The following is a 25,492-nucleotide window of genomic DNA, read 5'->3' as shown; positions in this document are numbered from 1 at the left end:
ATAATAAAGGAATTCCATCTTTCACCACATGCCACCTCCATCCCTGTTTTAGTACCTGCTCATACTAAAACAGTTGTAGTCTTTTCAGATCTCCTGGTATAATTACATGCTCTTTTCCTTTGCTTAGAATGTGCTCTGTCACGTGTATGCTTCATATTCTTGCAGTTACATTCTCTAGAAAGGCTTCCATGGTCCTCATAAAGGGTGTTAATTGTCCCATACATGCTGCAACAACATTTTGGTTTTATTTTTATCACATGTTAATAGAGTTACCAATTTGCTAGTTCTCTAAACTATAGGCTATTTGGCAGCAGAGTCTGGGTCTTTCTCAATTATCTAACACATTGCCTGGTAATAAACACTGGCAATAAATATAGAAGTATAACAGCATGAATGAAACCATCTTGTGAGGTCTACTGCTTTCAATTGTATACATCATCATCATTTTTTAAAAGATTATTTATTTTATAGAAAAAGAGACACAGAGCAAGACCATGACAGGAGGGGGAGAGGAAGAGAATCTCAAGCTGACTCCCCACTGAGAGGGGAGCCCAAGTTGAGACTTGATCCCACCATCCCAGATCATGACCTGAGCAGAAACCAAGAGTCAGAGGCTTAACCCACTGACCCACCCTGTTGCCCCTGTACACTGTAATTTTTTAAAGCACATTTTAAAATATATTTTGACCAGCCAGATGCCAATGCTTCCTTTTTGGCAAAATTCTGTCCCAGTGTCCCTGATTTCAAATACCTCTTCAATGCTATGGAGCACGGTTTGTTATATGCAAGTGTGTATCCCAAGCCAAATATGTGCTTTTATTTTGTGCCTAGAACTTATATTCCTCAAAGCAAGTTTTCTTCAGCAAAATGTTTGAACGCAAAGAGACCAAGCCAAAATCTGCTAAGACACTAGCCATTTTGCCTGAAAGAAAGAAATGAAAAAAAAAAAAAAAAAAAAAAGAGTTCTTACCAACTGTGAACAAGACAATTTGTCAGAGATGATGAACTCTAATATTATAGGCTGTCTATACAGATCTGGTGAGATGAAATGAAAATACTTTAACCTTAGGAGAACTTGATGTTTTCTACTCTACCCCCTACAAGCTAAGCTTTTCAGTCTTCCATTTATTCTGTGGTTCCTCACAAAAGATTATTAAAACACTAACAGAAAAATCTCAGTGAGGAAGTCTGAATTAAAGAGGAAATGCCTTTGTCCATGAGGATAAGAAAGGGTGCATCCCGCACTAAATTTTCAACTCAAGAGGCAAGAATGGAAGAAAAAGATCTACTGAATTTTCAACAGTATCAAAGAAGAATGCTCATTTCCCCTTGCATAATTAGAAAGTTCCTCAAACACGTTCATTATTCAGCAACTGGCATTCAGTACAGATGGCTCATTAATAAACGATGACACATCATGTGATATCAGAAATCAACTTTGGATAATATTTAGTTTTAGTTTTTGTTTTTTTAAAGATTTTATTTTTTATTTGACAGAAAGAGAGATCACAAGGAGGCAGAGCGGCAGGCAAAGAGAGAGAGAAGGAAGCAGGCTCCCCGCTGAGCGGAGGGTGGATGTGGGGCTCAATGTGGGGCTAGATCCCAGGACCCTGGGATCATGACCCGAGCCAAAGGCAGAGGCTTTAACCCACTGAGCCACCCAGGTGCCCCATATTTAGTTAGCTTAGTTTAGTGAAAAGCCTGTACTCCTTTGACTCAAGCCTTTCTTCGGTTAGTTCTGCAGATTGCTATGACTCTCTGCCCCTAAACCTAGGACTTCGTTACCGCTTCTCCCTAAGCGCCTCCAAAAGCAGGCCCAGCTTGCGTGGGTCGGGGCGTGGCTTGGTAGGGGCGGGCTGGCGCGTGCGCACTGGCCTGTCTGCGACGGGTGGGCCATGGAGGCTCCAAGGCCCTTTGCGCGGGAATGGTGCGCCCAATCACTTCCCCTGATGCGAGGAGGCGTTTTGAGGCTGTGGCTACTACTGCTGGATTTTGGTTTGAACGCGACACTTCCTCACGAAGAGGATGTACACTTTATCAATGAGTACGTGAACCTCCACAATGAGCTCCGGGGCAACGTCCTCCCCCGAGGGTCTAACTTGCGCTTCATGGTGAGGCTCTAAGGCGGTTGCCCAAACCAACAACCTCCTTGTCACAATGCCACCCCTCAACCTCAGAACCCGGGCATGGCTTCACTGAGGTTGACGGATCGCGGGGAACAGCACTTTTAGTTTAGGTTTAAAAAATTCCCTCAGATAAAAAAACATGTCACTGTGACACACGGTTATTGCCAAGATTTTGCACAGTACTGGGATTTGTAGAAGTACTCAGCTGAGGGATTGTCTCAGTCACCTCATCCCAGCCCCGGCCTTGATTTTGCATTCCCTTACAATGTTGTTCTTCCTTTTTCCTCCATTTCCCCCTCCTATTTCCATTTTACACCTCATCAACTGTTCTCTTGCTACTAGTCTTTGTGACTGTCATTTAAATAAATATTCTCTTACCAGGCAATTAGGAGCTTCCAATTTATATTATTAAATGATATTACAAGGACTGTTTCCATAGACATAAGTTTTTTCTTCCCTCTGGATTAGCTCCTTAGACAAATTCGAGAAATAGGATAAATAAATTAAGAGTATGGTATTTTAAATTTATATGATATATAGCAATTGCTCTTCTAAAGGACTATGCCAAATTAAGCAAATACCAGCAGTGTATTAAAAGGTATTTTCCCATAACACAGTCATGGGAAGCAATGACTAAATGCTTACAAACTTGGACTTGAGAGTTGGATTTCCTGGATTTAAATCCAGGCTCCACAGTTTACTGACTCTAAGTAGCTATAAGTAAACTACTTAACTTTTTTGTGTTTCAATTACTTCCTTTGTGAGATAAAAGCAATAATTATGCATAACTCATGGGATTATTGTGAACATTGAGTGAAATCATGCTTAGAAAACACTTAGAATAGGGACTAGTACATAGTAGCATGTGATACATAAACAAGATGCAAAACAAAGCAATAGAAGGATAGTCCTTGGAGCATTGTTTGCAGATGGAAAGCTGTCTAAAAGGCCATTAATAGGGGAATGGTAACAGGTATTATAAAATATCCATATTGGGGAATAATACTGTGCTGACTTTATAAAACTTGGGTAGATCTAGTTATGCTAAAATGGAACAATCTCTCTTAAGTGAAAACTGTGAAGTTGAAGGCCAGTTATATTGTATATGGCATGATTACAATAGTATAGAAAAAAAAATCACCCAATGCCTACCTACAACATCCCTGCTTATATCTTATATTTGAATATGTTTGTATATGTATATATACAGAGATAGAGAAATGTATACATAAGCAATATTTTTTTAACAATTTTTACCTTTGGGGAGGAAAATATGAGGGATATTCTAAAGAAATATTTGTTTTCTATATTTTCTATATGTATAATCTATGAAATTAACTAAGAAAACTCAAAGGAAATCTTGGTATTCATTTTTAGAAACGTTTATTTTCAGATATATTGGAGCATGTACAAACCATTTTGATTTTACAACTTTTTTGTTGATTTATCTAAATGTACAGTGAATTTAATGAGTCTCAAAATAGTGATAAAATTACACAATTCTGAATATTTCTAGATAGGTAACAAGGGAACAGTATCTTGTGATATTTTCTTATATTTCTGAGACTATCCACAAAACTTTACATGTGCATCGTTTATGATATTCAGCAAGTACAACTATGTGTTAAAATTTTATATTTATAAAATATAGAAGAAAAAATTTTTGCCTGACTTTGTATTTTATTCCCCACATTACAATAGTTTGCATAAACTCAGTATTCAATAAATAGTTCTTAGATGAATACTTTAAATTTTTGTATTATTATGTAGAAAAGGAATGAGATTAAAAGTATATATTCTGAAAAGAATACATGTTAGAGTGTATAACCATTTGCATCATCTAACAATATGATTTTTAAATTACAATTAGATAGATAGTCCTTTGCCTCAGGAAATACTTATTTCATTTATGATTAACTCAAGAACATTTTCCCCCATAGAAATTCTACCAACAAGCTCATAAGCACAGTTTTGAATTGTTTTCCTTAAACAGAATATGAGAACTCAAGGAAAATAATTTAGAGAACAAGAAAAAAAATGCTCATTATTATTATTTTTTCTTTGCTTTTTGCATTTTTTCAGACTTGGGATATAGCTTTGTCACGGACTGCTAGAGCATGGGGGAAAAAATGTATCCTTGACCATAATAATCATTTAGAAGAACTAAAAATGGCCCATCCTGTATTTAATGGTATTGGTGAAAATATATGGGTCGGACCTGAAAATGAATTCACTGCAAGTATTGCTATCAGAAGTTGGTATGAAGAGAGGAAAAGGTACAATTTTGAAAATGACAGTTGCTCTAGTGACTGTTCTAATTATAAACAGGTATCTAATTTTTATATTAATTCAATAGACTCCTTAATTGCATTCTACGAAGTTTTTGATTATGTTTCAATTTTATAAATAACCTCAAATGGTAAAGTTACTACTTCTCATAGAATCAAAATTCTAATCAGTCCTAGATCTTCAAAATGTCTGTGATTGCATCTATTATGTGAACCATACAGCTAAAACATTCCTTTAAATGTAGTAAATCTCATTTCTATATCCAAAAATGAAAGGTGCTTTTCTAAGAGTAATACACACTGGAAAAGGAAGAAACTAACAAAAATTATTTTTAAATTATTGACTATAGACATAAGTAAAGAACTTCTTATTTTTTGCACAGATCTGTACACATACTACTATATAGCTGATTGATTAAAACATTTTAAGTGCAAATTAATGATGTTGTTTTCCTGTCTCATCTAACAATCCACCTTTACACTTTATACTCCAGCAATACTGAACCACTTGTTATTTCCTCTATATACACTTGTTATTTCACTGCCACATTATTTATAATCTATATACTGCACTGAGTACAGAGAGTTATCTTACGCATACATTCTCAACACAACAAGAACATAACATTATTTTGGTTTTCCATAAATATTTATATCAGGAATCAAGAAATAATTGGATTAACTTCCAAGATGGTTTAAGGGATGATTATTCAAAAAAAAAAGAGAGATGATTATTTTTCAATCAATAGACTATGATGTCATGTTTTATGCAGAACTTAAAATCCTATGATTTTGTCATGTTAAATTCGTATCTAAGTTCCATCGAATGAATCATGTTTCAAAGCTGTTTGATCCATTCTTTCTTCCAGAAAGTTAGAGTGGTTCTCCATTGTTTTGCTCATATCAAAGTCAGACTCCTTAATACGATTTTAATAATCCCAGTAAATTAACGAAGTCTACTCCATGATCTTCTCCTGTTACTTTTTCCTCTTTAATTCTGATATCCTAGAGATTTTTGTTTCCTGTTTTTTACCTGCTTAATTCCATTTCAACTACTGCTGACATTCTCTTCTCTATTCTTTTAATATATCACTCTGTTTCTTTAAGAATTTTTTTTAATTTAATTTTTTTTCAGTGTTCCAAGATTCATTGTTTATGCACCACACCCAGTGCTCCATGCAATATGTGCCCTCCTTAATACCCACCACCAGGCTCACTCAACCCCCCATCCCCCACCCCTCCAAAACCCTGGGTTTGTTTCTCAGAGTCCACAGTCTCTCATGGTTCATCTCCCTCTCCAATTTCCCCCAATTCACTTCTCCTCTCCAACTCCCAATGTCCTCCACGTTATTCCTTATGCTCCACAAGTAAGTGAAACCATAAGAATTTTTTTAATTCTTTTTAAAAAAATTCTCATTTTTTTATTCTTTATTCTTTTATTTTTTCTTTATTTTTTAATTCTCATTTTTTAAAACCACTAAAGCTTGGGATAAAGAGAAAAGGATACCAGAAACTGTTTCTCTCTTCCACAGATGTTAACAGACAAAACAAGTACTTTTTTTGTTACATGGAAGTATTTGAAATACTAAAGTCCTACAGAGAATTTCTGGAATATCTTCAATCATTCTCATATTGTCACTCCAATTCAAGACATGTTTTTCTTTTTATATAAACCAGCTCTTTTATACATTTTTTTAAATTGCAGGTCCAGACTCTATTTTATTTTATAATGAAATTTCCTCAACAAAAGAAGAGAAATGCTGACTGCATTCAGTTACCCTCTACTCTTATATTGCTTTTCCATCCTTTCTATAATCTTGATGTCATTTTTCTCCTTTCCAGTCACAACTTCCAGTATTCCAAAACTTCTCTTTTCCTTGTTCCTCTCTGTGAATATCCTAGAACTCTCAGATTCAACAGGAGTTTGAAAATTGATTCAAGGTGTAAAACTCTCTGGATCAGTGTTTCTCAAACTCTTTATCCTAAGGCAGAACCTGCTAAAGTTTTCCTAAATAGAGTTTGGGAAATGCTTCCCTAAATCTATGAGAATTCTCTACCTGCATCCAAATAGTACTTCATATTCCTTAAATTGCTTGGTTAACAGCTCCTTGTGAATTGACCATATTATTGTTTATAACATGACAGTAAATGTTTAGAATCAAATTTTGTTTCCTTTGAAAATTTTATTTTAGCTTGTTTGGGACACATCTTACAAAGTTGGTTGTGCTGCTACTTCATGTACAAGAGTTGGACATATTAGATATGCAGTAATTTTCATATGCAACTATGCACCAGGGTAAGTTGTTTTAAATTTTAAAAAGAATATAAAAATAAATCGAGAATTTTTCAAGGTTAAATTTTCCTAACTTTCAAAATATTCTTCTAAATGTTTTTGTGCACTATAAAAGAATTAAATGTAAGATTCTAAAGATTTTAAATTGAAATAGTTTCAATTCTATATTGAAAAAAGTCATATTTTGGGCATATTGATTTAACATACAAATTAGCCAAGGATTACTTCCTTAAAGAATTTTAACTTTGTGAATGGTGTAAGTGAATGGTCGAGTTTCATTCTTCTATACATAGCTGTCCAATTTTCCCAGCACCATTTATTGAAGAGACTGTCTTTTTTCCACTGTATATTTTTTTCCTGCCCTGTCAAAGATTATTTGACCATAGAGTCGAGGGTCCATATCTGGGCTCTCTACTCTGTTCCACCAGTCTGTGTATCTGTTTTTGTGCCAGTACCATGCTGTCTTGATGATCACAGCTTTGTAGTAAAGCTTGAAATCAGGCAATGTGATGCTCCCAGCTTTGTTTTTCTTTTTCAACATTTCCTTAGTGATTTGAGGTCTTTTCTAGTTCCATACAAATTTTGGGATTATTTGTTCCAGCAGTTTGAAAAATGCTGGTGGAATTTTGGTCGGGATGGCATTGAAAGTATAGATTGCTCTGGGCAGTATAGACATTTTAACAATGTTTATTCTTCCTATCCATGAGCATGGAATGGTCTTCCATCTTTTTGTGTCTTCTTCAATTTCTTTCATGAGTGTTCTGTAGTTCCTCGAGTACAGATCCTTTACCTCTTTGGTTAGGTTTATTCCAAGGTATCTTATGGTTCTTGGTGTTATAGTAAATGGAATAGATTCTCTAATTTCCCTTTCTATATTATCATTGCTAGTGTATAAGAAAGTAACTGATTTCTGTATATTGATTCTGTATCCTGCCACATTACTGAATTGCTATACGAGTTCCAGTAGTTTGGGGGTGAAGTATTTGTGTTTTTCATAAAAAGTTTCATGCCATTGGTGAAGAGAGAGAGTTTGACTTCTTCTTTGCCAATTTGTATTTCTTTGCCAATTTGTATTTGCCAACCTTGTATTTCTCTTCATTGTCTGATTGCTGTTGCTAGGACTTCTAGTACTGTATTAAACAACAGTGGCAAGGGTGGGCATTCTTGTCGTGTTCCTGATCTCAAAGGGGAGGCTGTCAGCTTTTCCCCATTGAAAATTATATTCTCTGTGGGTTTTCATAGATAGATTTTATGAAGTTAAGGAATGTTCCCTCTGTCCATACTTGGAAGAATTTTAATCAGGACCAGATGCTATATTTTGTCAAATGTTTTTTCTGAATCAGTTGAACCCAAAATGGATGAAAGACCTCAACATGAGTCAGGAATCTATCAAAATCTTAGAGGAGAGAATATAGGTAGTAATCTTTTTGACACGAGGTACAGCAACTTCTTTCAAGACTTGTCTCCAAAAGCAAAGGAAACAAAAGCAAAAATTAACTTTGGGGACTTGATCAAAATAGAAAGCTTCTGCACAACAAAGGGAACAGTCAACAAAACAAAGAGGCAACCCAGGGAATGGGAGAAGATATTCACAAATGACACTACAGACAAAGGGCTTATATCCAAGATCTATAAAGAACTCCTCAAATTCAACACCCAAATAATAGATAATCACGTGAAAAAATGGGCAGAAGATATGAACAGACACTTCTCGAAAGAAGATATACAAATGGCTAACAGACACATGAAAAAATGTTCATCATCATTAGTTATCAGGGAAATTCAAATTAAAACCTCATTGAGACACCACATTACGCCAGTTAGAATGGCCAAAATTAACAAGACAGTAAACAGCAAGTGTTGGAAAGGATGTGGAGAAAGGGGAAGTCTCTTACACTGTTGGTGGGAAGTCTCTTACATGCAAGTTGGTGCAGCCACTTTGCAAAACAGTGTGGAGATTCCTTAAGAAATTAAAAATAGAGCTACCCTATGACCCTGCAATTGCACTACTGGGTATTTACCCCAAAGATACAGATGTAGTGAAAAGAAGGGCCATATGTACCCCAATGTTCATAGCCGCAATGGCCACAGTCACCAAACCATGGAAAGAACCTAGATGCCCTTCAATGGACAAATGAATAAAGAAGATATGGTCCATATATACAATGGAATATAATGCCTCCATCAGAAAGGATGAATACCCAATTTTTGTATCAACATGGACGGGAAGAGATTATGCTGCATGAAATAAATCAAGCAGAGAAAGTCAATTATAATATGGTTTCACTTACTTGTAGAGCATAAAGAATAACCTGGAGGACATTAGGAGAAGGAAAGGAAAATTGAATTGCGGTAAATTGAAGGGGGAGATGAAGCATGAGAGATTATGGACTCTGAGAAATAAACCAAGGGTTTTGGAGGGGAGAGGGGTGGTGGTTGGGTAAGCCTGGTGGTGGGTATTAAGGAGGGCACATATTGCATGGAGCACTAGGTGTGGTGCATAAACAATGAATTCTGGTACACTGAAAAGAAATTTAAATTTGAATTCTTTCTCCTTACTTACCATGTGATTGTTTACTCTACACCTGAATACCTTCCTATTATGGGAAATAACTACCTTGCAAAATAGCCTCCATCGCTAGAGAATTTTGTGGGAAAATCTGAAGTTTTGTTATAGGTCAAGATTATATTATAAGTAATACTATTAAAATGTCCAATCAAGTGAGAAAATATCCTAATCAACATGTTAAGAAAACAGTAAAAAGAATGACTACATGCTAAGATTAAGAAAGAATTTCTGCCAGGGCGTCTGGGTGGCTCAGTGGGTTAAGCCTCTGCCTTCGGCTCAGGTCATGATCTCAGGGTTCTGGGATTGAGCCCTGCATCGGGCTCTCTGCTCAGCAGGGACCCTGCTTCCTCCTCTCTCTCTGCCTGCCTTTCTGCCTACTTGTGATCTCTGTCTGTCAAATAAATAAATAAAATCTTTAAAAAAAAAAAGAAAGAAAGAAAAAATTTCTGCCAAATAAAATGCTCTGATACTAACCAAAAAGAAAACACAAACAAACAAACAAAAAAACACATCAGTTACTGATTACTGATTGTATTCCTCTGGTTAGGGAAAATAAGAGAACTATGATATAAATCAAATCACACTCAGAAATCCCCTTCCTGACCCTGTTTTGTGACCCTGAACACAGTCATACAAAACAAGTCAAGACATAGCGTCATTTTAAAACCTCTTAGGCTTCCTTTCATTACTACAGAATGAAAGCATTGGGATGATATCTGTTATAGGGAGAAACTTTTGAAAGTTAACTGCTAATTGGTATTGAAAATTTAGGGAACTAGGTACTGATTTAAGGGAGGAAAGAGGTTTCCTCTGAGGCACTAGTCTTCATTAATGCACTCAACACCTCTATACAAGGCACAGATTTGTCTACCAACAAGACCAAAAAAGGCTGACCATATTTAGTTTGTAGTCTTGGAAGGGAGACAAACAATATATAAATAAACACATAAATAAATAACATTTAATTAGATAATAAAATATGCCATAAAACACAAGGCAAAATAAGCAGATGGAATATAGGCAAGGTAGTTGTAAGAGAAAGTGGCATTTGGCCTGAAGATGACTAAATATTTCAGATAGAAATAAGAGCATATACAAAAACCTTTGAGCTTGGAATGAGTTTAGCATGTCTGAGAAATGCATAACTGGTAAGAGATAGGAGTTCAAGTGGAAAATTAGGTGACAGCTACCAAATAGCATGTTAAGGATTTTGGAACTTATCCTACATAATGGCCAAGGCAATGGAAAGTCTTAAACAAATGAGTGAAATGATCTTTTTTATGTTTTGAAAAGAACCCTTAAAAAACCAAAAGATTATCCTTGCTATTATATACTGAGCACTGAGTATAGGAAAATATGGGTACAAAGAGGAAGTAAACACAATTGGATTTTTTCTATATTACAGGCTATAGACTATGGTATTCTTTTTTTTTTTAAGTAAGCCCTACAAACATTGTGGGGCCTACACTCATGACCCTGAGATCAAGAGTAGCATGCTATACTGAATGAGCCAGCCAGGTGCCCCTAGTCTATTTTGGATTAGGGTTTTAGAATGTGCATTGGTTTTCTTTTGTTACATAATAAGTTACCACAAATTTAGTGACTTAAAACAGTACCTTTTGTTATCAAATTGTTCTATAGGCTGTAAGTTCATGCACAGCTGTGGCTGGATTCTCTGCTCAGGGTCTCAAAGGCCAGTATCAAGAACTTGACTGAGTTCTTATCTCTAAGACTCTAGGGAAGAATCTGCTTCCAAGCACATTACAATTGTTAGGAGAATTCAGTTCAATGTAATTATAGGACTTGGACACATTTAGCTGCTGGCTCTCAGCCAGAGGTTCTTCTCAGCTTCTAGAGGCTGCCCACATTCCTTAACACAAAACTGCCCCCATTTTTAAGTCAGTAAAACCTTCTCATGCTTCAAGTCTCTGACTTCTTTTCTGTGACCAGCTAGAGAAAACTCTTTGCTTTTAGAATGCCAAATAATTGAGTCAGGCCCACCTGGATAGTTTTTCTTATTTTAAGGTCAACTGTGCCATATAACATAAACCATTATTAATAGAAGTAAAGTTCATCATACTCACTGTCCTGGGAATTAAGCAAGACATGTATATAACAGGGGAAGGGATCTTATGGTCCATCCTAGAATTTTGCCTATCATAGAATGGGAATTGAAAGGAAAGGTCAGTTTCTGCATATATCATGGAGTTAATCTGGAGCTAATAATACTAGTTTATGGATTTGATTGAGGGATAAATGGGATCAATAATCCAAGATGATACCTATGTCTTTAGTTTGATGAACTGGATGAATAATGATGCCATCAATTCAATAGGGAAGAACAGGAAATGTGTTTTGGTTTGGACATATTAGGTGGAAATATAAATATGGGAAATGAAATGAATCATGAGAAGTAAAAAGTTCTGCAAAGATCTGGGATAGGTTTCTAAGCAGAGGACACTACTGGCATAAAAGCCCTGAGATAGAAATAAATTACAGTCTTGAATGAAATCACCTTATGTGAGAGTATAGAGATTGATTTTAAGGGTCAAGCCCTGGAACACTACCATATTTCAACTTTAGACAAAGAAGATAAGAGGAAAATCTAAATGGTGCTGGTAAGGGGTACTTGGAAGCCAAGTGAAAAACATGAGTCAATATGCTCAAAGTGGCTAACTGTATGAGATGCCTCTAAAAAAATGAAAAGCATGAGGAAAGAGAGATGACATTTTCATTTGATAAGATGAAGGTATTTGGTGACCTCAATTACAGTAATGAGTGCAAGACTACCCTATAAGTATAGTGATAAGATGAAGCTACAAGGTAGGATTATTATACTTTCCACCCACCTGTCCCATAAGCTTTTCTTGAAATTTCTATCAGCCATTTTTCTTTTGATACAAATATTGGCAAGTTTTCCCCATGAAGGATCTAGATTAGAACATACATTAGTCAACTCAGTCCAAGTTTTATTTTATATGTACTCAAAGTAGACAGTAATAGCTATCTTTCATAAGAATAGTTAGCAGAAAAATCAATCCATCATAGTATTATGAAATACTGAGTAAAAATTAATATAAGAGAGACAAACTGAAAATTGGAATGTGTAGGGAACTGGATGGTACAGCACCCCCAACAAAGATATAACCAGGTCCTAATTAACAGAACTGTCAATATTAACCTATATGACAAGAATGAGTATTGTCTTATATGGCAAAAGATGTGATCAAGATAAGGATCTTAAGAGGAATTGCTTAGCCTAGAATATTTAAGTGGCCCTAAATGCAATCACATATATTCATGTAAGAGAGGGAAAGGGAAATTTGGCACTTAGTTACACAGAAGAGGAAGAAGCAAAGAGATCATAGAAGAGGTTGGAGTGATATATTAATAAACCAAGGAACTTCTGGAGCCACCAGAACCTGGAAGAGTCAAGGAAATCCCCCCATGAGCCTTTGGAGGGAATGCAGTCCTGCCATCAACTTGATTTTGGACTACAGGTCCCCAGAACTAGGAGAATAAATTTTTGTTGCTTTAATCACTGAATTTATACTAATCTGTTAAAGTAGCCACAGGAAAGTAATACAGAATGGAAGAATAAGACAGATTTGCCATAGAGAAAATATAAATCAATGACAACCTTGAACCTCTTAGAACACAAAGATGAATAATGGAAATCAAAATATGTTTAAAGAAAGAAAGGAACTATATAGGGCAGATAAATCTATAAACTGGCGCTCCTAAGGAACAGAGAAGAATAAATGGAGTGTAAATAATAATCAAAGAAGAGAGAACGTTCCTAGTCTATAAAATACTCATATAAAGATTAAGATCACTCGTAAGGATCAGAAAAAAATGAACTGAAATAATATTTATATATATCATTTTCTAGTGATTATTATTCAGTTTCAAAGACTCATATATTTCTAAACAAAATAAAGTAAAATTTTAAAAGTATTAATTAGACTAGCCTTGAACTTAGACATTGGAACTGCTACAATCAAATATGACCATGAGATATTAAGTTTCAGTGATAGGTTATTTTATTAACTAAGCTAGGAAAAGATGTAGTGTGGAGGAAAAGCATTTGTTTATTTTTGGACATGTTGTATCTGTAGGTGACTGCAGGGCCTTTTGTTTAATTAAATATATATTTGTGGGAGGTGCACCAAACACTGAATAGGCAAGAGAATTCCATATTTTTTAATATGGTGTCTATCCTAAAAATGCTTGTACTCTTTTGGGAAGGAAATGTGTAAAAATAAACAAATGTATAAGTAAGTAAATAAATTAAAAAGCAACATTAACAAAATGCACACATATGTATACTTTAAATAGAATAGAGTTGTTGTAAAAGCAGGTATGAAATCATAGAAACATTTACCTGAATATAGGTCTAAAGGTAAGGTAAGGGATCTGGGGTTGATGAAAACGACTTGACTCTAATGCCAAAAGAAGTAAATGATAGTATCCAAAAGTATTTAATAAAGAAAATTTTCTTTATTTATAGTTAAGGAAATAGAGTTTGGCAGGTGGTGCCATTTTCTTTATTTCACAAACAGATAGCTAGCCTCCCTAAAATTTGGTGGGGTCCTGTGACAAACTTCAGCCAGTAGAATATAGGCCACTTTTCCCCATGTTCCTTCACACTCTGATCTTTTCTCATCTGTTGGCTGGACACAGAGGATCTGGTGGAAGATTCAGTTGTCCTAGAAGGTGGCACAGCCATGGCTTAAAGTGAGCCAGTGCCCCAGGATGACTATTCAGAGGAAAGTTCTGCTCTACCACTGTCGATACCTATACTTCTATGACATGAATTCTGCCTACCATTGCATGGAAATGGTGAAGGAAGGTCAGATCATGATGTAGTTTGAAGATGGAGCTAATAATATATGCTGATTGATTTAACTTGAGGAGTGAATGTAATAGAATAATCAAGGATGATATATCTGCCTAATTTGAGCAACTAGATGAGTGGTGATACCATTAAATTAGGTAGGGAAGGCTCATAAATGAGTAAACCTTGGGGGAATAGAAAGTGTTCTGTTTCAGACACATTGGGTAGACAGACAACTATGGGAAATGTAAATGAATCATGAGACATGAAGGTATAGGATAGGTTCCAAAGTAGTAAGAACTGCAGGTAAAGACTCTGGGGCAGAAATGAGGTGGTCCTTCCTGAGATCACCTTGTGAGAAAGTTAAGTATAGAAAATAGAACAGAAGAAACTTAAGGACGAAGCCCTTCATCACTACAGTATTTTAACTTCAGGCAAAGAGTTATCAGGAGTATAAAGAGAGTCTATGGTTTCACTTATTTGTGGAGCATAACAAATAGCATGGAGGACATGGGGACTTAGAGTGGAGAAGGGAGTTGGGGGAAATTGGAAGGGAAGGTGAACCATGAGAGACTATGGACTCTGAAAAACAATCTGAGGGTTTTGAAGGGACGGGGGGTGGGAGGTTGGGGTACCAGGTGGTGGGTATTATAGAGGGCACAGATTGCATGGAGCATGGGGTGTGGTGCAAAAATAATGAATACTGTTATGCTGGAAATAAAAAAATAAAAAAAATTTAAAAAAAAAAAGAGAGTCTAGTGAGGTAAGAGAGAAACTTAGAACTGTGCTAGCATTTTTAAAAAATAACATTTAGACTTATTTTCCCACCATTTTTTAATTCTATATGAGATTGTTTTTTCATGTTTTTCTGCATACATAATAATTTATGATTCGATGATATATCATATTGTAATCATTTTAGACATTCGGAATAACAGTTTAAATACATTAAGGATAAACAATGCATATAACCATTTGAAGCAATGATAATATGAAGAGCTATGACAAGTTCACAAATGTTCAGTGACAACCATATCGCATTCACTGCTTGGCTATGATTTTAAGACATCATCAATGGTAACATGTATCCCATTTACAGAGATGTTAAAATATGAAAAGATCTGCATCTTAGAATTATGAAATACAGTATATAACTAAAAGGAAATATCTATAAAACAATATGTATCCTTAAAATAAAAACATGTTATATGAAATAATATTTTGCTTGCAATTTAATACAACTATTTCATATTTTAAAATGTTGGCTATGAAGCACTAAATTTGATTTTATGAACTATTAAGGCTCATGACTTGCAGTTTGAAAAATAATGCCAATTTAGAATACTACTCTGATTAGATGATTGGCAGCAGAGAGAAGAAAAAGAGGTCAGTGTGTAGAGTTACATGAAAGCTGTTTTTTATAACCTTGGTTACTAATGCATTTTTATAAGCTAAAGAAAGCCATCAATAAAAAAGAGAGAGGTAGACTATATTAGAACATATGAGGGAAGGGGGAGGTATTGAAGTGCAAGTTCTACACATTTACTTGTGTCTGCAAGTAAATGTAGAGAAAGCTTAATAATGAATATTTTTCTTCTTTTCTTGTTTAATAAAGCTCATGAGGATTTAATCTATTTAATTGATCTTTCAAAAGAAAAGATTCCAGATTGATTCATACTTTCTAATTTCTTTGTTTACTTTCTATTTTGTAATTTTGAGATATTCAATCTTCCAAGTATCTTTTAGGAACAGAGGTTGTTTTTGTTAAGGTATACAACATTCCTTTATCTTTAATCTTACTCAATATTGAAGATATTTACAGTTATATAGTTTCTTCTGATTGCAACTTCTGCTGGCCCTTAGGATTTTGTGTAGTAAAACCTCTTTCTCATTACTTTCTATGGACTGTAATTCTAGGTCATTTTAATAAAATATGTTTACTACTTAATAGTCATAATAGAAAAATCATGATAGAAAATTGAAAAGAAATTAATGTTCCCATTTCTGTCTTCCAGTTACCCTCCCCAATATTTTATCTTAAAAGATATATTCTATGCATATACCAAAGTATATCTGTCTTTGTGAGTGTGTGTGTGTGCGTGCGTGTGTGCGTTTCCACAATTCAAACAGAAGTCTACTACACTTCCTGTGGTGTCCTTCAATTTTTTGTTTACTTAGTGATATAAACTGAAAGTCTTTCCATTTGAGTACACAAAGAGTTTCCAGATTCTTTTTAAGGTCTTTACGGTGTTCTGTTTTTCAATGAGTGTGCAAAAGTTCATTTACACAATGCTTTCAGGGTGCCTGGTTGGCACAGCCAGTTAAGTGTCTGGCTCTCAGTTTTGGCTCAGGTCATAATCTTTGCAAATAGAAAAGAACTCAGTGGGAACCCTATATTTGTCTTGGCTTTCACTGAGAGAATTCTCGAAACCAGAGCCAGAGAAACAGAATCCAAGCAACAAATGTGTTATTTGCTGAACATAGGAAATATCAGTGGTTATTGATGTTAAGATACCTTATATTCAGGATTAGGATCCTGAAGAGGAGAGGCCTGCAAAGAAGGACACCCAAAAACCTGTAAAAATTCTTTATGGGTCCTTGGTCAACTCCTAAGCTACCCATCCTAAGACAAGATTCTGGAAAGATTAAATAGTAGCAGTTGCTCAGAAGCTGAAAATCCACACAGAAATTTCAGAAGCTGCACAGCACTGAGAAGACACAGTTGCAGTCTGGGCTCAGCCAAAATGGAGAGATCAGCCTGGGGACTTAGCAAGCAGAACATAAAAATCGAGAAAATATGAATACATTTGATTACACAAAAATTTAAAATTAATTTATAGCTAAAGAAATACTATAGCTATAGCCAAAGAAAAAACAATATACTGCGAAAATATATTTGTGGAATATATGGCAGAATTAGTCTCATTAATTTGCAAAAAATTCATACAAATAATGAAGAAAAAGAGAAAACACAGAAGAATAATTTAAAGAAGATATGAAAAAGGTCATTTACTAAAAAGAAAAAATTAATCATATGAGGAGATATTCAATTTCATTCATCACTGAAGTAATTCAAATAAAAACAAATACAAGTTACTACTTTTCACTCATCCATCTGAGATGATAGAAAAGCTTCATACTCTGCACATATGATGGGACAGTAAATTGGTATAATCTTTCTGGATTTGGCAGAATAATAAAATTTAAAATATACTTACTTTTTATTCTTGTAATACCCTTATTAGAATTTTATCATTTTAATATCTTCATGAAAATAAGCCTATATATATATACATATATATATGTATATATATATAGACAAGGATACCCATTTCAGTATGTTTTAATAACATGAAACTGAAATTTAAAAAATAATGACTCAAGTAAGAGCAGACTGAACAATTAATTTACCATGCATTATTGTATAACTATTGAAAATACTGGTGTCTTTATGTACCAATCTTACTTGTTAGATGAAAAAGTAAGATTCAGAACAATAATAAGTAAGACTGGGTCTTTTGTTATAGCAGCTAGCATTATCAGAAAATACATTGATTCAGAAGAGAGAAATGGGAAATTTCAGTTAGGTGTGTAGGTCTGCTCTACTAGTCATTCAGAGACCCAGCTTGCTCCCATCTTGTTTCTTCACCACTCCCTGGAGGCAGAATCTATGTCTACAGATCAAGCCCAAGTCACAGATAAGGGTTTGCTTAATCTCATAGTAAGGCAAAAGAAACGTGTTGTCTGCATGACCATCTCCTATAGCACAAGTGGGAAGTGATGCACATTACTGCCGTTTGCATTCCATTGGATATAAAACTAATCACATGGCCACATCTAAGTTGCAAGGGAAATTGGGAAACATAACATGGTTAGCCAATAATGTGACAAGCTAAAATATTGTTATTTCTGTATTTTAAGAGATATTTAGATTGATAGCTAGTAGTCTATCACAATATATAAGTACTGAGAATTTTTATGGGGAAAAAAAACACTTGTTTCTGGTAGGAATCATAAGAAGACGTTAAACAGAAGTTATCTCTGGGAAGATAGAAGGAAAAGTAGAGGAAGGAGACATTTTCCCCTTTAAAGTTGCCCTTCTCCCTGCTTGACGGAGAGTCAGCTTCTCCCTCTAACCCTCTCCCCTCTCATGCTCTCCCTTCTCTTTCTCTCAAATGAATACATAAAATCTTTTAAAAAAAATAAAAATAAGGTTGCCTTTTCTGCTTCTTCCTTTCCACCATATACTTACAAGTATTATACATGTATTACCTTTACTTATTTATTTACTTTAACATCAATGAAGGATATCTGGATTGAGATCAGAGAATTATTTAAGAAATTTTTAGAAGACAATTATAACAGGATTTGTAGATCATTATACTAAGTAATGAGAAAGAGGAGGGACAGTGTCCAGTCAGTTAAGCATCAGACTCTTGGTTTTGGCTGGGGCCATAATCTCATGGGATTGAGCCTCACATTAGGTGGCTTCCATGCTCAGCAAGGAGTCTGCTTAAAGATTCTCTCCCTCTGCCCCTCCCCTCACTTGCATGTATGCCCTCTCTCTCTCTGAAATTAATTAATTAACTAGTTAATTAATTAAATCTGTAAAAAAGGAAGTAAATAAAAGAGGTAACAGTCAAAGAAGATTCTCAGAATTATAATTCAGGCATGACTGGTATTGCCATTAACTGCAATGGGAAGATCATGAAATCCATCTTGAACATAATTAATTTAAGTTGGCTGTGATTTACCTGCATTGAGATGTTCAATAAGCAGTTAGTTATATAGGTCAGAAGCTCATGAGTAAGGCATGGCATAGAACAAATATTTGGAGTGCAAGACTACATAGGGTAACTGAAATCATGTGAGTAAATGGGATTGCCTAGTGAGAGGTGTAAAGTAAAAAGAGAACAGGACCTCCAGAATCTTATGCCAACATTTAAGGGCAATTAAAGGAAGATGAAGTGTGGAGAGGAACCAAAGAATGATCACACAGGTAGGAGAAAAGAAAGAAGAGTATCATAGGAGGCATAGGGGAAAGCATGTTTTTAGAAGGAAGTAGTAGTCCGAAATTTCTAAGAGGTCAAGCAAAGTAAAGACATTAAAAATCAGATTAAAGAGAAGTTTATTGATAAGCATAAGAAGAGCCATTTCTGTGGAATAGAGGAAAATGAATGAATTCTGGGCTCTTTTATTGTTGCTTTTATTTTTGTTTTGCTTTGTTTTTAAAGTGGGAAAGATGTAAGCCTATTTAAATATTGATATGAAAGGTCAAATACAGATAAAACCAATTCTTTGTAAAGAACAAAGGCAGAGTGTGAGTGTGAGTGTGTGTGTGTGTATATACATATCCAAAGGTACAAGTTCCTGAGAAAAGGAATGTTATTAAAGAAATTAGCCTTAGAAGGAAGGAGGGGCAGTTCTCCAGTTGTATTAAAAAGGAAGGAAGAGGGTACCTGGGTGGCTCAGTTGGTTAAGCAACTTTGGCTCAGGTCATGATCCCCAAGTCCCAAGACAGAGCCCCACATCGCCATCCCAACTCAGCCAGGAGTCCACTTCTCCCTCTGACCCTCTCCCCTCTCATGCTCTCTCTCACTCTCTCTCAAATGAATAAATAAAATCTTTTTTTATTTTTAAAAAAGAAAAAGGAAGGAAGAAGGAAATAGGTATATTTGTCATGTTTAGTGAAAAAAAAAATTCTCATGTTTCAATCTAAAGGCTATTATATTTCACTGTGAAGTAGGACAGATAATGTCCTGAGAATAAAGGAGACAGTAAAGCTAGAATTTTGAGGTTTGGGAAGGTTTGAAAGAGTTATGATGGAAAATGAGGGAGGAAGCTGATTAGAGAGACATAGAAAGATTCTCTACCTCCTCAAATTATTTTTTCCCAGCAACACCCAGCAGCCTTGAAGCAGACATGGAGCATGCAGACTGTTAAGGTTCTGTCATTTTTTTCCAGCACTGGGGTTTTGTCAGGTAGACATAAAGGAAAACAGTAATGGAGTTATAGGGTTTTAGCCAGATAATATGCAAAGCAATAGACCTAGGCTTTATTGAGAAGAGACAATAGGATAGATAGGGATAAATTAGACTTGCAGTACCAATGAACTTAATGAAGAAATATGACAGGAGTAAATGAGTGAGCAAGCTGCAAGGATAGGAGGCTACAGTCAGTGAATGGAATGTATGATATTGTGAGTTCAGAGGTATAGTTTTAGGGGATAACAAGATCCAGAATGTGGCTCCAACAATTATGGAGTATTATTTGAGATGGTAAAGACATCCAGTAACAGGCCAAGCCTTTGGATGAATCATCCATAAGCACATTGTAATCACCTATGTCCCAAATTTAGGGACGAGAACAATTTTGCCTGAAAAGGGAGATGGTGACCAAGGTACCAAAATGAATGAGGCACTAGATCAGAAGGAAGATGGTATCTTGGGGAGGATTAAAGGATAGCGCAGCTAAATAATATCCATCTCAAAGGAGTGTTTAACTGTGGGTCCTAGACCTGAGGTACAAGATGTGAGAGTGAAGGGAGGAGATGTGATAGAGTTACAGAAAGGTTTGGGGCACCTGGGTGGCTCAGTTGATTGAGTGCCCAACTCTTGGTTTCTGCTAAGGTCATGATCTATACAGCTCTATAGCTCTATCATAGAATTTAAATAATGATCTTCTAGTGGACTTAGGCTTAGACATGTGTATAGTTACTCATTAGGCCACCCAGGCAACACAGCCTTATCTAGGGCCTGAACACATGTCCTATAGTAGTAACATCCTGAAGGTATGGCCAAATATGAGTCTAAATAGTGTTCCAGAGGACTGTTTTGACTTGATCTCAGCAAACCTCTAGGCTGATTCTTGGAAAAAGCAAATGTCTAAAAATAGAAATTTGTCTGTTTCTTCAAGTACTTCCAGGGAAGCTTTGAAATTTCAATGGAACTTGCTGGTAATAGGTATTTAATTTTCTTTTCTCCTAATCCAGGCCAATAATTCCAATTGCAATTGTGGAATTGTACTGTAGATTCGGACTTAATTTGATTTACGTTAAACTTCTTACAGACTCAGAACAAGAAAAATATTGGCATGGGAGAGTATTAGTCTGACATTTCTGGCTATATAATATAAATAGTGATATGAAATTCAAATCTTTGGAAAAGAAGACCCATTGTATTCTACCATGATGTAAATTTATTTTGGTATATATTTCTAAGTTTTCACCCTTCTTCTGGATGGCCCAGAGTGACCTAACCAGGGTCTTCTGTGCCTAATATTTGTTTTTAAAATTTTCACCTATACACTGAGTAAATAAGTATTCTTGTTAAATATTATTTCTCTGCCTATTGTCCCTCTTTCTCAACCTAAATCCTTCATATAAACTTCCCAATTTGTATCTATTGTGTGGCCTCTCCTTCTTACCTAGCCCTGGGCAATTGATGTAATAATTTCTCAATTCTTCCCTCTGTTCTAAACAATGAATTAAACCAAATTTGTAAAATCCCATTTAAATTTATTTGCTTGGGCGCCTGGGTGGCTCAGTGGGTTAAGCCGCTGCCTTCGGCTCAGGTCATGATCTCAGGGTCCTGGGATCGAGTCCCACATCGGGTTCTCTGCTCCGCGGGGAGCCTGCTTCCTCCTCTCTCTCTCTCTGCCTGCCTCTCTGCCTACTTGTGATCTCTCTGTGTCAAATGAATAAATAAAAATCTTTAAATAAATAAATAAATAAATAAATAAATAAATAAATAAATTTATTTGCTTGTTTATATATTTACTTATTTTTAAGGCAGACTTTGAGTAAATCATGCAGCTGGTTCTTTAGGACAATAGGCATTTCAGAATTTTACAAACTTTTCAGAAAATTAATATATCATTTCTATAGAAATTTTTATATATTTGTACTAAGCAGAAAGCAATTAATTATAAAACATTCTATAACATCATTTTGAAAGAAAATTTTTGCTACAAACTTAAATTAAAGCATCTTTTTTTTTAAAGATTTTATTTATTTATTTGACAGACAGATCACAAGCAGGCAGAGAGAGAGAGAGAGGAGGAGAAGCAGGTTCCCTGCTGAGCAGAGAGCCCGATGAGGGAGTCGATCCGAGGACCCTGAGAACATGACCTGAGCTGAAGGCAGCGGCTTAACCCACTGAGCCACCCAGGCACCCCTAAAGCAGCTTTAAAACTCATTCACACTTAAATTACAGTACTTTGTTTTAAGGACATGAGGATTCATTTCAGAAAAGACTATTTTCTTAGGGGGAAAAGGAGAAGATTACATCTCCAACTTCAGTACTTCCTTAAGTCCCTTTTCTTAGTTAAATCACCTTAATAACCTAACTAAAAATTGGTAACCATATTATTTAAATGATGAAATTTGAGACTTTTTTCTAACTAAATGTTTTCTGCTTTTTTGTAGAGGATCTCTGTCGAGAAGGCCTTATAGACCAGGAATAATTTGTGCTCAATGTAGCAGATATGACAGATGCACAGATTTTCTATGCAGTAAGATAAAGAAAATAACTTAAACATAAAAAAATCCATAACACATTTGATGACAAGAAAAATGAAGTATTGAACACTAGTTTTTTCTTTGTCATGTTAATATTGTTCTTTTGATCAGAGTGTTGTTATTATATTAACAAAGGAGGGTTGAAACTGTATCATCTCTAGAATTTTCTAGACCACCTTTTTTCCCCTCTATTACCCCTGTTTCTTCCCCTAGAGACCTACCACAATGTCTAAAAGAAGGAATGAGAAAGAATAGTTATCTCCTAAAGAAGCTTGCTAGTTAATTCCTGAAATAGCAGCCTGTTTGAGAATGACTGCTCTAAAGGACAGGATAGTCTAAAATATTTATAAAGAGAAAAGAAGTAAAATAACACACATTTAGTAGCCTTTTCTTTTAGTTTTTATTTCCTCCAAAATATTCAAAAGATAGAAGTAGAAAATATATTTGGGTAAACTTTTCCTTAATTTTTCCAAACATAAGAGCATGTAATCCAAAAGTACAGCCACACCTGAAATATAGGATGCTTACAAGAATGTGTTGGGGGCTAAATTGAGACAGTAAGGGGGCACATTGTAATTTTGTGATAAAGAAACGAATGGACAATTTCATCATAATATCACTGCTGACATGTATCCACTCCAACATTCTTGCCCTTGCTTCTCTTGAATCAAGATGCAAAATCTTGCTCTTCCTCTTCCCCTTTTCTTTCTCCTCCTAAAAGAATTCAATCCTAAAACCATTAAGTAGGTCACAACAAGGTAGGCATCTACACAGAGGGCCAGAGGATGTGACATATTAGAGCTTAAGCAGAATGACAAGGGATTCATACACAGTGAACATGAGAAGACAGCCTTAAACAGGGGAGGACAGTGACCACATGGGGGTATAGTCTTATATAGAAGGTTAGAGTGTCTATGGAGTGAAATGGATGTCCATGAATGAGGTCAGACTTAGGGTATCAGAAACATACCAGAATGAAGAGATCTCCATACCAAGAGGGTTCAGTATGTGGTATCTGATCCCCAGTATGTGGAGGAGGGCATCAACATGGGGTAAGATTGAGAAGCTTGGCATATAATAGACTGGACATGTAAGGACTACATCCATGGAGGGACGGTTTGGCACTGGTTGTTTGAACCCAAGCGGAATGTGGAAAGGATTCACATATAGGGATGCCCTGGTAAGAGATATTAAAATCTATGTAGATAAGAGAGCATCTATGTTTAGGGGCAATTTCACATGATGTATCAGAATTCAAACTAGGTGAGGGAAGCTTTAATGTGGGAGGGAGGTGGCCAGGCATCTGGAAGGGTCAGAGCCCTAGTGGAGAAACAGAGGAATCTACACATTGGAGAAGCCCAAAATTGGGTTTTACAAGTCTGAGCGGGGTGGGAGGGGATCCAAGTGAAGGATCAGCCTATGGGTTGCCAGAGTAAATACAGGATGCCCAGTTAAATTTGGACTTCAGGTAAAAAAAAAAAAAAAAAAAAAAAAAAATATATATATATATATATATATATATATATATATATATATAGTATAAGTATATTCTGAATATTGCATGAGATATACTTGTCCAAGAAATTCTCTGTAGTCATCTGTGATTTGAATTCAACTAGGCATCCTATAAATATTTTTAAGTTTTTCTTAAAATTACAGTTAGTTAACATATAGTGTAATATTGGTTTCAGGCATACAATATAGTGATTCAGTACTTCACTTAACACCCAGTGCTCATTACAACCAGTACTCTCTTTAATCCCCATCACCTATTTAACCCATTCCCTACACACTTCCCTTCTGGTAACCATCAGTTTTTTCTCTATAGCTAGGAGTCTGTTTCTTGCTTTGCTTCTCTTTTTCTTTTTTCCCCTTTGTTCATCTGTTTCGTTTCTTAAATTCCACATATGAGTGAAATCATATGGTATTTGTCTTCCTCTGACTTATTTCACTTAGCATAATACTGTCGCTCTATCCACATCATTGAAAATGGCAACACCCTATATTTTTATTTGCTAAATCTGGCAACTCTATAGCCTGGTGTGGGGTATAAGAGCTCAAGCAGAATGAGGAGGACACCCATGTAGGGAAGAGAGTAGAGGCAACGATGAAATTGGAAACCTACTAGGAATTGATCAAATAAATAAGTAGCCAGCTTTCTCACTGTCAGAGAATGGAGTATTAAAAATGTAAAAGAAGAAAATAAACATGATTCTTGTGATGAATTGAAATTAGAGGTATTGAAGCTTAGGGGTTTCAATAAATATAAATAACATAGATGTAAATGTTTGTATATGTATGTATCTATACACATATACTCCCTAGCTCAGAGATGGTTTTGGAGCAGTGACCTCCCACCCCCAAAGGAATGAGCAAAACTAGCACCCACATCTTGGTTTCCAAATTTGAGCCTGCAGTAAAAGAAATGAAGGCTCATTTGGAGAAAGGTCCCAGGGCTGGCGCAGGGAAAATAGAAGTTAAATCCAGACCATCTTTTCATATCTAAAAGCAAAGAAGTGCTCAAAGAGTGATGGGAACATGTAGCAAAATGGACACACAGGACACAAAAAACATCTTAGTGATCAAACCTAGGACAATTTGAGTACCAAAATAAAAATAAAAATTATAACTCCTTGCATATAACAGGAAACTCTGATTCATACTAATGTAAATTAATAAATTAATAAATTAGAAGTTTGATGAGGAACAATATATTACATAGTTCCACAGTAACTCCCTGTAAAAATATTTCATTACTAGTGGGAAAAGAGTAATTTCACAATGGAGCAGCTCAGCCAGACACCATCCTAATAAAGTGATCCATGTGAACATCAACAGTAATTGGAAAAATCAAGACCAAA

At 35.4% G+C, this 25,492-nt stretch overlaps 2 protein-coding genes across 14 annotated transcripts in view; one reads left to right on the top strand and one right to left on the bottom strand.

Annotated features, from left to right (window-relative positions):
* Positions 1-25,492, bottom strand: part of CAPS2 (calcyphosine 2) — a 175,236-nt gene that overhangs the window by 105,317 nt on the left and 44,427 nt on the right. The gene's annotated exons all lie outside the window — the stretch shown is intronic.
* Positions 1,887-25,492, top strand: part of GLIPR1L2 (GLIPR1 like 2) — a 31,657-nt gene continuing 8,051 nt past the window's right edge. Inside the window, exons 1-4 of the mRNA XM_032346986.1 lie at positions 1,887-2,111; positions 4,209-4,454; positions 6,607-6,710; positions 22,539-22,624. Coding sequence (XP_032202877.1) covers positions 1,896-2,111; positions 4,209-4,454; positions 6,607-6,710; positions 22,539-22,624 — 652 coding nt within the window. The 5' untranslated portion in view covers positions 1,887-1,895. The remainder of the gene's footprint in view (positions 2,112-4,208; positions 4,455-6,606; positions 6,711-22,538; positions 22,625-25,492) is intronic.

The sequence above is a fragment of the Mustela erminea genome, chromosome 6 (assembly GCF_009829155.1).
Source record: "Mustela erminea isolate mMusErm1 chromosome 6, mMusErm1.Pri, whole genome shotgun sequence".
Classification (NCBI taxonomy): domain Eukaryota; kingdom Metazoa; phylum Chordata; class Mammalia; order Carnivora; family Mustelidae; genus Mustela; species Mustela erminea.
The sequence above is the reverse complement of the archived record's forward strand: the minus strand, read 5'-3'. Positions and strand labels throughout refer to the sequence as shown.